The 15284-nt window shown below is 36.9% G+C and overlaps 2 protein-coding genes across 3 annotated transcripts; both read left to right on the top strand.

Moving 5' to 3' along the window:
- The first annotated feature begins 134 nt into the window (after nt 1–134).
- LOC137710773 (probable methyltransferase PMT21) lies at nt 135–3890 on the top strand. Its single transcript, XM_068449897.1, has 7 exons — nt 135–636; nt 727–875; nt 1005–1200; nt 1477–1687; nt 2215–2890; nt 3004–3081; nt 3250–3890. Exons 1-7 carry the CDS (start codon nt 388–390, stop codon nt 3470–3472), a joined length of 1782 nt encoding a protein of 593 aa, XP_068305998.1. The 5' UTR covers nt 135–387; the 3' UTR covers nt 3473–3890.
- Nucleotides 3891–6385: 2495 nt separating this feature from the next.
- On the top strand, nt 6386–12866 carry LOC137709900 (cyclin-dependent kinase F-4). Of its 2 annotated transcripts, XM_068448881.1 has the most exons (19): nt 6386–6558; nt 7609–7649; nt 7825–8128; nt 8225–8827; nt 8902–8980; nt 9065–9133; nt 9220–9309; nt 9409–9547; nt 9957–10059; nt 10167–10219; nt 10331–10397; nt 10616–10724; nt 11056–11121; nt 11234–11302; nt 11402–11465; nt 11566–11679; nt 11887–11918; nt 12037–12121; nt 12334–12866. In XM_068448881.1, exons 4-19 carry the CDS (start codon nt 8772–8774, stop codon nt 12555–12557), a joined length of 1419 nt encoding a protein of 472 aa, XP_068304982.1. In that variant the 5' UTR covers nt 6386–6558; nt 7609–7649; nt 7825–8128; nt 8225–8771; the 3' UTR covers nt 12558–12866. The 2 variants fall into 2 exon arrangements, with proteins under 2 accessions (XP_068304982.1, XP_068304981.1); XM_068448880.1 differs by lacking the exon at nt 7609–7649.
- The last annotated feature ends 2418 nt before the right edge of the window (nt 12867–15284 follow it).

Below are 15284 nucleotides of genomic sequence, written 5' to 3'. Positions count from 1 at the left end.
TTTATGTTTTTTTGCATTACTTTCTTTGGGTGGACTGAATGCATATGCTAGATCTGGATCTGGATCTATCCCAGGAATTCAGTTTCAGTTTTCCTTTGTGTGATCCCATGTTTTTTTTTTTGTCAAAGTTTATGGTTGGCTGATGGGTTTTCTTTAATTAAACATGTGTTTCTTTAGTAAAGTTGGTTCGTAAATGTATAAGAAGTCGCTTTTGAGGAACGAAAGAAATCCGTTGTAGCTTGTGACTCGTATAGTTTGACTGTTTGATTTAAGTTTTAGTACTGTGTGCAGGTAGCAGATCGGTATTATTTAATATCTGATATGACCAATGATGAAGATATCTAATATGCCTTGTATGTGTGCAGGTAGTTAATACTTTCTGAGATCATGAAACATAAGGATGGAAAACCAGGGCCCCAAGGTACCAGGGTTTTCCCCATGACAATCTTGTTTGTTTTGCTATGCGGGTTTTCATTCTATCTTGGTGGAATCTTCTGTTCTGAAAAGAACAAAATTGAGCCTGTCAAGGTCGAAGATGTCACAGAGGCAGTTCAATCATCTCTCCAGTTAAAACCCGTTACCTTTGCTGAATGCAGCAGTGACTATCAAGACTACACCCCGTGCACGGATCCAAGAGTAACTCCTTAATCATTTTTAAGTACTTTATCCTTTCCGGAATTTACGCACTGCTAGATGCTTATCAGATTGTGGCTGCTTATTGTACAGAGGTGGAGAAAGTATGGTGTTCATCGGCTTACTTTCATGGAACGGCACTGCCCTCCAGTATTGGAGAGGAAAGAATGCTTAGTTCCACCTCCAGATGGCTACAAGCCACCAATCAGATGGCCAAATAGCAGGGACGAATGTTGGTACAGGTAAATATTTGACAGCTGATGCCTAAAGCCTATGTACAGTCAAAAGTTTCTAGTTTTTAGTCTCTATTTGTTTTTTACCTAAAAACTGTTAAAAGTTTCACTGAATTTAGCATGGGCATCTGGTTTCAGGAATGTGCCATATGATTGGATTAACAAACAGAAGTCCAATCAGAATTGGCTGAGAAAAGAAGGGGAGAAGTTTCTCTTTCCCGGTGGGGGAACTATGTTTCCGAGAGGCGTTTCTGCATATGTCGATTTGATGCAAGATCTTATTCCAGAAATGAAAGATGGGACCGTTCGAACTGCCATTGATACTGGGTGTGGGGTGAGCTCATCTTTCATCCTCTTTTACATTTTCCCGATTTATCATGTTTAACTTTAGCTGAAAATTTCTGGTGGGTGAATGCATGTTGCCTTTTTGATCTAGTTAAAAATGCAAGTTTAAATTTCATCTGCACCTTTCTTTCCCTATTTAATTGTTGAAATTCATTTACCATGTAATAATCTATTTCCTTATTATCCTTGAAGCAGCACAAACTGCTAGGTAATTAAATTCATGAGAATCTACAGAAGTTAACCTCTTTAATTGGTTAATTTCTAGGTTGCAAGCTGGGGGGGTGATTTGTTAGATCGTGGGATTTTAACTGTTTCTCTTGCTCCAAGAGATAATCATGAAGCTCAGGTTCAGTTTGCTTTGGAACGTGGAATTCCAGCAATTCTTGGCATCATTTCTACACAGAGACTTCCTTTCCCTTCTAACTCGTTTGATATGGCTCACTGCTCAAGATGCCTCATCCCATGGACAGAATTTGGTACTTATTCTATCAAATTGTTTTAAAAAAAATTCTGTTCTAGAGAATTTAATTCAGTTTATTGACCTTAATGTCCAGCTGCTGGAACCAGTTTTCAAATTAGCAATAGCATAGTGGGGATGCATGGGTCATATAAGCAGTGCTGCATTTTGCATTTTACCTGATTGCTCTAGGAACTTGGAGATTTCTCTCTCTTAAGTGCGGTAGTAATGGTAGATAGGACCAACTTAGACAATTTGCATCCACTAAATCCCTGTGTTCCAGTTATCATTTGTAGGGAAAAATTCCACGGCTCAGTTGTGAACTGTAATTTCTTGAGATTGGAACTTCCTTTCTTCCTTTGTAGGACATCATATAAGATATCAGTTATCATTTTTAGGGAAAAATTCCACGGCCCAGTTGTGAACTTGTGTAATTTTTTTTGCATAAGTTGGAAATGGTTTCATCTTTCTCTCCTCTCGTTTTATCATTTTTATTTATCTTTTAAAGTTTACCACTTCTTCTGATGGCTACTTTCTTGATGTCAGGTGGAATTTACCTCCTTGAAGTTCATCGTATACTCCGTCCTGGTGGTTTTTGGGTCCTGTCTGGTCCACCTGTCAACTACGAAAACCGCTGGCGTGGGTGGAACACCACCGTAGAAGAGCAGAAATCAGATTATGAAAAGTTGCAAGACCTGCTAACTTCATTGTGCTTCAAATTGTACAACAAAAAGGATGATATTGCTGTTTGGCAGAAACTGTCAGACAGCAGTTGCTACAATAAACTTTCTGAGCCAGACACCTATCCTGCAAAGTGTGATGATAGCCTTGAACCAGATTCAGGATGGTACACTCCATTACGCTCTTGTGTCGTAGTTCCAGACCCAAAGCTAAAAAAGTCAGCTTTGATATCCATCCCTCAATGGCCAGAGCGGTTGCATGTTGCACCAGAGCGTATTTCTGATGTGCATGGCGGAAGTGCTAGTGCTTTCAAGCATGATGACAGCAAGTGGAGGGTACGATTGAAGCATTACAAAAAGTTGCTCCCAGCAATTGGAACAGATAAGATCAGAAATGTTATGGACATGAATACGGTATATGGAGGTTTTGCCGCAGCCACGATTGATTATCCCTTGTGGGTCATGAATGTGGTCTCTTCCTATGCTGTAAACACACTACCTGTGGTCTATGATCGAGGCCTTATCGGAACTTACCATGATTGGTAATTTGAAACTCCTTTCTGCATGAATAGCATACTTTTGATGCACTTCTCATTTGGTCATTGTAATGAAATCAAGTGGTTTTTGTGTTGATTTATCTGTTCTCTTTTGGCAGGTGTGAGGCGTTTTCTACTTATCCACGTACTTACGATCTTCTACATCTTGATGGCCTCTTTACTGCAGAAAGCCACAGGTAAAAAACGGGTTTCTCTTTATCTTGGGAGATGAATATATTTTGAAAGCTTATATTAGTATGGCATATTGAATTAACTACTTAATCTTAGATGTAAGTTTTCTGTGCACTCTTGCCTAATTTATCGTTCTTTGTATAAATGGTTCTAATGATCGTAAAATTGGGCAGATGCGAAATGAAAAATGTGCTCTTAGAGATGGACCGAATCCTGCGCCCTAGTGGCTACGCAATAGTTCGAGAATCCAGCTACTTTGTGGATGCTGTTGCGACTATTGCCAAAGGGATGAGATGGGGATGCCGCAAAGAAGACACTGAGTATGGCGTTGAGAAGGAGAAAATACTGATATGCCAGAAAAAACTCTGGTATTCATCGAACCGGACTTCCAGATGATGGCCATCCATAGAAACCCAAAACCAAGTCGATTTCTTGGAGGGACGGAAATAGGAATAGAAGCAAAAGAAGCAAGTTCAATACCATTCACAGAGAATTAGTTCATTGTTTAAGAAGCCAAGAATACTCAAATTTGTCGTTGAAGACTCGGTTACCCAATAAGGTGGTTTGATCAACCGATAGGGCGTTGCGTATAGATATATTCTTTATAAGGTGTCAACATGTACTCGGTGTAATTTCTTTTTCGTTTTCCCGATTTTCATAATTTGCTCTCTTTTCGTGTCAAGCTGTAATCGGATGATTTGAATATATGCAAGGAAGTGTATGTACCAAAGGAAGAAGAAAGAAAACGAAAAGGAACAAAGATTTCTCTGTTTCTTAAATGAAAATCTTCTGGTTCAAGTGAGGGAAACAAAGGATGCTTATGTTGCCTTTGGTCCATGTTTTATGCGTTGAACATGTGGTCCTTTTACGTTTTGGCTCAAATTTTTCATGCATCTTTCTGGTGACGGTGAAACCAACAGGATCCTCTCCGGGTCGTTTTGGCGAGGATCCTAAGGGATCTGTGAATTGTGTTTGTTCATCATATATCGTGCAGTCAGTTCTTGTCAAATACTGTTTGTGTTTAATTTTAAATAAAAATATTTAAAATGATTTATGACCGCATGATGTATGATGAACGGATACGATTTACGGATCCCCAAAATCCGTACAAAGAGGATCCGGATTCAAGCAGTTACCGCCTGCTGGCCGGGCGAATCGAAGTTATCTTCCGGTCAACTGTCCACCCAGTCAAGTGCAAAAAACACAGTAGAATCACGCAACGCACGCTGCTGGTGTGCTTCCTGCCCGCGAGGAAAGAAAGAAGGTCAAATCTCCCACTCAAAAAAGTACTGAATTTAGCCTTTTTTTCTTGCAAGCACGTGTTACTTGAGCCTGGTAAATTTTGAAATTTTGTCGCACGGTGGGCCGCTTTTCATCGAGTGCGTTGAGTTATATGCTAGTTTGACTCTTTCATTCTCGTCTGGAATACCGTTATAAATCAGTTTGTAACGTCCATGACCAGATTCTAGAGAGATTGATGTATGAAATCTCCATGTAAATGACATGATTTACATGAATATTGAGTACTACATTGCACCATGGAGACTAGTAGGCGAGTAACATTTTAGCCTGTTCAATTGACTTGCGAATTTCGAAACTGGAAAAACTGAAAATCTCCCTCCTCATCACCCCACCACAACTCCATAACCCGGCCCCCACCCCACTGCTGTCCACCCATATTCCATCAAAATTGCATTTCAACCATCGCTAACAGAGAGAGGGGGTCTTTGTCCACTCTCTCCCCAGTGCTTCTCTCTCTTCCTCCCCTCCCGTTTCTCTCTTCCTCCCACTCTCGTTGCTCTCTCTACTTCCCTCTCCCGTTCTTCTCTCTTCTCGAAGGAGACGTCGCCAAACAAGTGTTAAAGGTTTTGGTTGCTGACGGGGGTGGTGACGTTTTGAGGGGGTTGGTTAGGCTAGGGTGATGGCATTTTGGTAAACTAAAATAGAATGAGTTTAGATATAATTAGAGGATATTTTAGGAATAATAGTGGGTGAAGAAATAACATTTTAATTTTTAAAATTTTTATAGTGGGTTAAATTATAAGGTGGGTGGGGAAATAAACGATGAGGTGGATTAACAACACTTTTTTTTTTTTTTTTTTTTTAAAGAATTGGTGAGAATTAATTTATCGTTTGAGGTTTACAGGAGGATGGCAAAACGACATTGCAAACACTAAAGCACTCGGTTTTGATGGAGTCTCCATTCTAAAGCAGACATAGCAGCAAAAAGATTGAAATTATGACTGAATAAGCATACTATGTTGAAGATCTATGACCAAAATCCATAATAATAAAAATAAAAAAAAATTAAAAAAGTAGGACTCTCCGTCATCTTATGTTTTTGGTATAATATTTTATAATGTTGGCACCAGAATTGTGCTAAAAACATAAGGTGGTGGAGAGTGCATGGAGAGCATCACTTTTAAAAGAGTTGTTAGCATTTCTCAAAAAATTAAGGAGAAGAACACCAAAAAACGGGTAGAACGGTAATCAAGTTCACAATCATTAACATACAATCCCAACTGCGGTTTAGCCAAAATAGAGCGTATGATAAAGAATGCGTGATAGCAAGAGTTTGATTATTGAGTGTGTGTTTATTTATTATAAACTTTAGTTTTATTGTAATTTCATCTTGTACTTTGATAATAATTATACAATAAATTAAAAAAACAATTCACATATAAAATTTAAATTGTGCATAGAGTAAAGTTATATTAATTCAAATATAATTTTCCTATCTGTAATCGTTATATAAATTTATGATCCGATTGCGCTCCCTAAAAACTTAACTCTAACATGATATGTAATTGTATAAAAATAAAAAATTAGTAGACATAATTTGTCTTTAACATCTCAATGCAAGAAAATTGGAGCATGAAATGAAAAACTTGCTGTAATTCCATTATTTACCTCTCAATTAAAATGGACACAAGAAAAAGTCAAAACTATTTTTTTTTCTAAGTACATTAATATTTTTACATTAAGGAAATGAGAGAATTCGATAAAGTCACATAATGAACGGTCTAATTTGGTATTAAATTCGTCGTTCACTTCGAATCTAAAATCTCTCACTTACAAATAAAGAAGAATGCAAAAAAGAATTCGAAGTAAATTAATTTTATTTGTTGGAAATAAATTCATTTGAAAAAAAAAAACCAAAAAAAAAAAGAGTAAAAATCCAACCGATCAATAGAGAAAGATCAAGCAATTGGGTCAAATGACAAGTGTATCCTTATCTTCGTGAGAACGTGGAGTGGAGCTATAAATATCGGAAACGTAAGAAAATAGGTAAATTCCTTGGTTGGCACGAAGGCTTTTATTCTCTCTCATCCTCCCCTCTCTCTCTCTCTATCTCTCTCTCTCTCTGGCAGCAGATCAGAATTCGGTGGGTTCAATCGAAGAAGTCGGTTTTACATAACAGAAACTCTGGATTCCACCTCCTCCCGTCCTTGGCGACGGTTGTCATGCCGCTTGGCTTTCAGGTTCGATTCATTTTCTTCCGATCTGATCCTCAATCAATTATTTGTCCTTTTTGTTTAGATTTACTTCTGAAATCGATTTTATTCGATTTTGTCTTGTAATTGATTTTATTCGATTTGTTTTGGGATAGTTTGATTTTTTTCGTTGTGAATTGTATCTCGATTTTATTCGATCTGTGTTTTGGGATTTAGGATTAGGGTTAGCTTTTTTAATGTATTCGTCTGGATATGGTACTTTGAACGGACGGGTCCGTTCAAAGTTTGTTATGTTGCTGAGAAATTCTGGGAAATGGAAGGGTTTCAGAGTTCGCAAATTTGGGCTCGATTTTTGTAGGGTTTCTTCTTCTGGGTTATTAAGGTTTGGTGAAATTTTTCTGATTTGGAATTACATCTCTGGGTTATGTAATTGGGATACTCGCGGCTTATGGTGGTTATTTTTATGAATCATAACTCGAATTGGTAATTTGAGGCTTTTTGTTTATTTATTTGTTTGCAAATATATCATTGGTTGTATTCTGTTTGTGTCTTACATAAATTGCTAATGTTTTTGATCACTCAGGTTATAGATTTAGCTTAGTGCGTCTCACGTGAGGCTAAAACCGTAATTTGCTGCACCATAAAGTCTAACTGCAACCATTTTTTGTATAAACTTGTTTCTGGTTATGGTTCCTCTTCTTTCGTTTCCTACATTCCAGTTTTGTGCTGAAGGTCATTTGGTGGCTTAGAACTTATACAAATTATTGTTGAAATTCATGACGTCATGGGGGTCTATATAATTTGTCCCTGATGTTCTTTTGTGAGTTTAGGTTATCCTTTTACACAATTTTTTGTGATTTGTGGCATGTGGTTTAGCATCGGAAATCATTTGTTGGCCTGCGAATGAGTAAGAACAATGAAATAGCAAAGCATGCGTGCATCACGTTAAGTTTTTTAGTTGTGTCTGTATGATGCATAATACAGCTTAGGTGCCCAAAGTTTGTTGTATATTGACATTGTCATCATTATATGGTTTGTGGTATTTGTTTTGTCTGAACTTTGTTCTGAATTGTGCAGCAAGTATTGTAATTTTATGTGAGAGCTATTATGAAGCTGTGGTAAGGATTAAATGTTATTTTGTTTTAGTGTTTGGATTTGCATCATTATGTTTCATATTATGTGAGATTTTGTTTAAATGGCCATTAAAATCAGTAAATTGTACCTTCGTATCTTGTCTGCATGATTGGTCTTATGTTCTTACAACGCATTCATTTATTGTAATCTTAATTTCAGGTTGTGCCGGGCTTAGATTTAAAGGGGTTTCATATATATTTCAAGACATGGAGCAAATGCGCCTCTGGTCAAATTGCCACCAGTACCGGGTCTTTTCTTTCCAGGAAGTGCTTGACTGGAGATTTCTTGTCCTTGGAGATTTTCTTCTGGTTTCTTTTGTTAATTGCACTTAGTGGTCAATTTCTCTTAAATGATCAATACGGGAGACGTGATGCTAGTTTCTGAGTCAGGTGTTGGATCTTTAGTGCATAGTGCATTGCTGATACAACATCCACTTGAAATTTCTGGGAAAACTTCTTCAGGGGTACAGCTTACACAACTCAGATCAATTTTATACTTCTACTTTTTTAGTCTATGCCTGCTTAGTATTCCTGATTTTATTCTTTCATTATCATGACAGGGTTAAATTCTGGCAATCTGTGACTGAAGATCTCTGCATACTTAATATTAGATAATCAGTTACGTCAAACCAAACCAGTGCACACTGTTTATTTCAGAGTTATTATTTCATCGTTGCTCCTGATGGGTGCTATGAGAAGTGGCAAGATCTTTGTTACCTGAAGATTCCTCACTGATCTCTGCATAATTTAGATGAGATAGCTATTAGTTAAGTTTATTAAGCCTTGGGTGACACTATCTTGAGCTCTAAGTATTTCATTTGGCGGGATAAATCCTTTTGGTTGGTTTTTTTAATTGGCATCGATATGTTCGGTGATACTTGTTCTTTTTTGCCAACGATGTCATGCTGTAGCCCTGATGCCCTGGAGTTAGTAATAAATAAGGCCGTGCAGCCCATCCATCATATGAATTCTGGTTTTGTGCTCATGCGTATTGCCTCAGAAGATTAATGGTTTGATTCTGCTGGACCAGCAAGGCAGTTGTTTATATCCTACAGTGTATTTGAAGGATCATCTCAGATAAATTCGTTTTATCTTTTACGAGTCTTTATGCTTTCACTGAATAAAGAACGAGCTGCTTTGTGTTCCACAGGAAGAATGGAGAGGTGAGTGTTTACTGTGTGATTTTAGGGTTATCTGTTTGTGTTCATACTGATGCATAAGTATGTGGTTACTCTAGGTACAAGTTAATAAAGGAAGTTGGTGATGGCACATTTGGGAGTGTCTGGCGAGCTATTAATAAGCAGACTGGTGAAGTCGTAAGTGGTTTTTGTCCCCATTCCTTTTAGAATGTATGTAGTGCTGTATTTGTTCTGTTCATAGTCATTTGGACAATATTTCAGGTTGCTATTAAGAAAATGAAGAAAAGATATTATTCATGGGAGGAGTGCGTAAGTCTACGGGAAGTTAAGGTGGTTCAACTTACTGTCTCCTCTGTATTAATATCCTGATCTGATTTATATTTTTTAATTATATCACGGGTTTCTTCTCCATGCAGTCATTGCGTAGAATGAATCATCCAAATATTGTGAAGCTCAAGGAAGTCATCAGAGAAAATGACATATTGTACTTCGTGTTTGAATACATGGTAAGTGGTATAGTTGCTAAACTTTATATTATTTGCTATTATGTCCATGAGTGTCATAACTGATAAGTGATATTTGGTGTTGTCATATGGACATTGCAGGAGTTCAACTTGTATCAACTCATGAAAGATAAGGAAAAGCTTTTCCCTGAAGCTGAAGTCAGAAATTGGTGTTTTCAAGTTTTTCAGGGCCTTGCTTACATGCATCAGCGTGGATATTTTCATCGTGACCTTAAGCCAGGTATCTGCTACAATTGTTGTGTATAACCTTGGTTGAGTAGGTAAAATGTTCGTTAGAGAATCAGAAGGGCTAAAAAAGACGTCATTCGATGTTCTGAATGTCCAACGTGTTCTATACTTTGTTTTGTTTTTTTTGGATCTTTAATTATTGCTGCTTGCATTCCCATGCTATGCTTTCTTGCATTTTTTGTTTCCTTTTTTCTCTTTTGTATTCTGAATCCTCAAGTGGCCAAATCATCTCAAATTTTGTTTCCACTTTCGTTGTGGGGTTATTTTCTTTCTTCAATCAATTTCTTCGGTTATATGGTTTGTCATTAAGCCGTTCAGGCTGTCATCTGTTCTCTTTGTTTTTTCTTGTGCTACCAGACTGAAATATTTGTAATTGTACCTGTACGTTCACTTCTTTGCAGAGAACATATTGGTTACCAAAGATGTCATCAAAATTGCTGATTTTGGACTTGCTCGAGAAATCAATTCACAACCACCATATACAGAATATGTGTCGACACGGTGGTGGGTGTTATTCTAATTTTTGTTTTTCAATTTTTGTTACGAATTATCTCTGCTTGGGTGTTAATATATTGCTGTCAGTTACTGACTCTAGAATGTGGATGTGCTAGGTATCGAGCGCCCGAAGTGCTGCTTCAGTCATACATGTATAGCTCAAAAGTTGGTGAGTGTTTTTGTAATGAAGTTATGTTAAAAGTTTTGATTTTTGTCCTTTGTGAGTATATATTTACAATGATTGCTTTCGTAAATTATTAATTTTTATTATAACTGTCAGATATGTGGGCAATGGGTGCAATCATGGCTGAGTTGTTTTCTCTCCGTCCTTTATTTCCGGGTGTTAGGTATGTATTCCGTGCCTCAGTCATTGTTTGTTTCCCACAGGGAAATATTGCTATAATTATTGGACAGGATAGAATTTTGAATCTGTGCAGTAATTGTTTAATTAACTTCAATTCTTTTTAGAAGATATTAGTGCCATTTTTGCTAATAATTTAGCGACTAATACCAGTTTATTTATGTTAATTGTTCTCACCTTCACCTCCTTCCACCATTCTTGCAGTGAAGCAGATGAGATACACAAAATTTGCAGTGTGATTGGAAGCCCAACCAAGGATTCATGGGCTGACGGGCTTCGCCTTGCAAGGGATATCAACTACCAATTTCCTCAGGTCAGTTATTTCTGGTTTTGCATAATGCAATTCCTCATTTGTTTTGTTCAATTTTATTCATGCGTTTTAGTTTGTTCTCTGAGGTGCATAGACTTGTACAGAAATCTCATGGGGAATGGTTTTTACATTCTCACTTTTATCAGACTGCTGTCATTGCTGCATCTTATTTTATGTGAGAGATTTATTAGACAGTTTAACGCTGCATGCTAATTTGGGATGTATTTTTTGTGTGTTGTGTTTTAGTATTAGTAGAAACATGAGATATGCTGTTCCCATACTTGGAAAAACAACCTTGTATATTAAGTTGGTTTTGTATCTTTTAATATGGCAGTTTGCTGGTATAGATCTTTCTTCACTGATCCCATCAGCTAGTGACAGTGCAATCAGCCTTATTACAGTAAGTCCTATATAGTATTACTGTCCCCTCAACTCAGCCCATGTGTGGCTAAATTGTTTAAAGAACGTCTACTACTGTGGAATTCATGTTTTTCCTTTTCCTTTTGCTGTAGTCACTTTGTTCTTGGGACCCTTCCAAGAGGCCAACTGCTGCAGAGGCCCTCCAGCATCCTTTCTTCCAGGTAGTGTATTGGAACATAGTATAGTTAGTGCAACTTCCTATGATGAATGGGGTCTGTAAATGTTGTGTATTCTAAGATGTACTTCCTTTTATTTTGCAGAGTTGTTATTATGTTCCGCCATCCCTTCGTTCCAGATCAAATGTTGCGAGAACACCACCAATAGGTTTGTCCATCTGATAATTTATGGAATTGCATCAGCTTTGATATCTTTATTTAGATATTCAAGTAATGTAGGATATAAATTTATTTGTATTGTTACACAGCTGGAGCAAGGGGAGCCGAGCAGCAGAGTGCTAGAAGACTTTCTGGAACTGTATCTCATTCAAAGCTTGCTAACAGCTTCCCTTCCCCAAAGTTGCATGCTTCTGTAGGCACAGGTTGGTTTATATTGTTCTGTTGAGTTTATTTAAACTTTCAATTCTGACTTTTTCTTTTATCCTAAAGGAGAGCTTCGTATATAATTTCACTTTTTGCCTATAAAAGAAGTGGGTTTATAGCTCATAGTTAAGGAAACATTGACATCTTGTCTAATGAACTGGTAGTTTTCTAGATTTATTCTCATTCTGTGATAACTATTTTTGCAGGTGTGCAGCGGAAACTGGATATGGCAAACCAGGTAATAACACATGTTATTACTTTTCTCTGTTTAATTTGATTGTGCGCTTATGCCAAACATGCACATACCTCAATTGCGTTTACTGTTATTAATTAATTCCTCATCTCTATGATTGAAGGATGTGAAAAAGAATGATAAATATTTGAAAAGCTCTCCAAAGCAGCAGCAGCAGAAATATCGACCTCCTGGAAAGAGCAGTCCTAGTAAGTTCCATGGCTAGAAGGATGTTTGATTGTGTTGCTTTCTTCCACCGATTTGGATTTTTTATCAATATATTTTGCTGGTCACATTTATGAACCACAAGAATGCGTGAATGTTGGCTTTTTCTTCGGCTTTTAGTTACTTTTATTTGTCAAGCCCCTGGTGCTTGTTCATATGACATTTATTTAACTGAGAAAAGTATGTCGGTTGGTAGCCTCTGTGAACAAGGGAAGGGTTGCACGTGGAGTTTCAGATACATCTGAGAAGCTGGCAAATATGACAATTGGTCATCGCAGGCAGACCGTCGGGCAGCCGCAGATGCGCCCTCCTCCCATGAAGGCCGGTGTCCAGTGGATTGGTGAGTCTGGAAACTTGTACCTCAGGCCTGTTCAAGAGATTCAACCTGGCAGAACGTATTCAAGGAAAGTTGCGGGATGAAGAAGATGAGCTTCTTTAACAGGTCTTATATATGGATCGTTTGCGTTATCACTACCTGCAGAGTTATGCAGATTTGTCTGTCTCGTGTCTTGTTTAATACCGAACCTATGACTTGCGCTGGTATTTGGTTTGTATGCTTGTGAATTAGTGGTATGACCAACCGGCATCTTCTGCCCGGTCTTGTATTATTCATGTAAGCGGTATTGGATGAGTTCCAACAGTATGGCGTTTCCTTTCGCTTTCTAAACAATGACCTGGATTTTCAGAGTAAATAAATGAAAGCTAAAGGCACCCTATGTTTTTGTACAAGGTTGTATGTTTTTTACTTCATGTTGTTCCCCCTCCCCTATGGCGCTTAGACCATCTCTAAAAGAAATATCAAATTATAATAGTCAAATTACAATTTATGGATGATGTGTTGATCTGAAGTTTTATGTCAAATTTTGTACACCTCTAACAGAATCGTCAAATGTTATTTCTTATTAATATAAAGCTTTAAATGGGTGTATTTATTAAAAAAAATGTGGAAACAAAATTTTTATTAGTTGGAAATTTTAGTGGAATAAGGGATCTGTTATTAAAAATAAATTTGATGTTGTGTCAAATTTGATTTCTAATTACAAGGACTTCAAATTTAATCAGCTAATAACATTTCGGTTAGAAGGATTTTTGCTGATTAGATTGACTTCTCTTTTAAAGATGCTATTATAGGAGCAAAAAGATCTCCAAAACTGAACATAACCACAATTCATTACTATTTCTTACAAACAAATCTCAACATGAAGTACAAAGGCTCCAGAATACCGAACAAAGAACAAAATATCTAATGTACAGTGTTGTCTAAACAGCTAAAAAAACATGTAATGTCTTTCAAAATGAATATAAGCCTTGAAAAGCTCTTCCAAGTACATTCAAGATATGTCAAACTTGTCACCCAAGTTGATCTGAAAGTGAAGGGAAAAGGGGAAAAAGGGTGAGCTACAAAGCTCAGTAAGTAACAATAAACAAAATGTTGGGAGTTTTGAGACTCCTTGTCCCACATCGGGGAACATAGGCTTCCCAAGGACCTTTATATGTGTTTTGTCTTCTACATTCATGGTTAGAATTTGAACCATTTAGAAATGGATTGAGAACTCTAACCTTATGATTGTGTGAAATAGGTTTTTAAAATATAGCCTATTAATATTAATTAATTAAGACAAGAACCTTGGCCTTGGAAGTTAAATTAATCAGATTTATTAATTTTAATTTTGGATTTTGATTAAGTGACACTTTTTGAAAGAGTTGTGTGTTTTCAAATACGCTCAACATGTATTTGAAAAGGTGTGAAACAATCTAAATATTTGCAATCACAGTTTCCAAACAAAATCATTTTTTCTTTTGTATTCTCTTCCGCACAAAATTTCCAGAGAGTAAACACACAAAACAATTCGCTATAATTCTATAATCCAGTCCGGGTTGTAGAATTAGGTAGTTGTATCTTGGTCGAGCAGACGTTGTAGAACCACAAGCACACGAGTGGGACGAAAATATTGTTCGAATGACATAACTTTTGCACTAGCCTCTACCTGTGGTTAATCAAGTTAGTACTATTTTAATTTTTGTATTTAATTCCGTATAGCAAGTATTTTTTATTAATAAAGTATTAAAATTTCAAATTCTGTTATTTTTATTTATTTCTGAACTGTTCTCCAACACAAAATAATTGGAATGTACATTTGAAGAAGTTGGATTCAAGAGCTGCAACACAACGAACGCTCTTATTCAATGATTCAATGCCAATATCAAAGAAGTCAAGACTTAAGAGGTTTGAAAGAATGGGACAAAGATCAAGAATTCCAGGAATCTATGAATCGTATCCGTTTATCGTACATCATGAGGTCAGAAATCATTTTAAATATTTTTATTTAAAATTAAACACAAACAATATTTGACAAAAACTGATCGTATGATGAACGGACATGATTCACAGATCCTTATGATCCTCACCAAAAGGATCCAGAGAGGATTTGGTTGGAGAGATCAAGGCTAATCCCATAGTAGAAACTTCGGTTGTGGGTTTGCATGTCAAGAGGTGGCACCTTACTTCAACCGAGGGTTTGCTTCAAACAAACAGACAGCTTCACTTTACATATGGTTGTTCTTAATCTGTCATTTTCCACCCAAAAAGTTAGACAAATTACACTAGGGCCTCAAAAGAGTTGGGCTGTTACAGGTTTCGGTCACCAAGTTTCGGCCATGAGGATTTTGTGGGTTTGTCATAGCTCCATGCATGCGTCTCGTTTGTCATGAGACCTTTATAATCGTCGAGTTTGCGTGTGTACAGTATTAAATTCGAATGTCAAGTGTGGTAATTTTAATATTTGATTGACGATACAGGTCCTAACTACCAAGGCAATTCACTGATTTTACCGGGTAAGTGTCCTTGGATTGCAATGTTTGATAAATTACAGTCAAAATTGGCATAAGAAACTACACAACTGAAACGGAACTTGGAGTCACAAAGACCAAAACTGAAAACTTGGCCTAAGTTTAAGTCTTAATTACAACCGTTGCCACTTTTTTTTTTTTTTTGGCAAACAACCGTTGTCACTTAATACTATGATCTAATAGCAAAAGCGAATTTGAACCACATTATTGCTAGCTCATTGTGAGGCTAAGCCCACCATCTCATCCTTAGTGTAGATAATATCGTTTGTTCAAAAGAAAAAAAAAACATAAATTTCA

The sequence above is a fragment of the Pyrus communis genome, chromosome 12 (genome assembly GCF_963583255.1).
Source record: "Pyrus communis chromosome 12, drPyrComm1.1, whole genome shotgun sequence".
Lineage (NCBI taxonomy): Eukaryota > Viridiplantae > Streptophyta > Magnoliopsida > Rosales > Rosaceae > Pyrus > Pyrus communis.
This window is presented reverse-complemented; position numbering and strand designations above follow the sequence as displayed.

Excerpts from the sequence above, each read along its gene's own strand:
- LOC137710773 (XM_068449897.1), top strand. The coding sequence starts at position 388 with ATGAAACATAAGGATGGAAAACCAGGGCCCCAAGGTACCAGGGTTTTC. Across the intron at positions 876-1,004 it reads AGGGACGAATGTTGGTACAG|GAATGTGCCATATGATTGGA; the intron begins GTAAATATTTGA and ends ATCTGGTTTCAG. Across the intron at positions 2,891-3,003 it reads ATCGGAACTTACCATGATTG|GTGTGAGGCGTTTTCTACTT; the intron begins GTAATTTGAAAC and ends CTCTTTTGGCAG.
- LOC137709900 (XM_068448880.1), top strand. The coding sequence starts at position 8,772 with ATGCTTTCACTGAATAAAGAACGAGCTGCTTTGTGTTCCACAGGAAGA. Across the intron at positions 8,828-8,901 it reads TCCACAGGAAGAATGGAGAG|GTACAAGTTAATAAAGGAAG; the intron begins GTGAGTGTTTAC and ends TGGTTACTCTAG. Across the intron at positions 11,303-11,401 it reads TCCAGCATCCTTTCTTCCAG|AGTTGTTATTATGTTCCGCC; the intron begins GTAGTGTATTGG and ends TTTATTTTGCAG.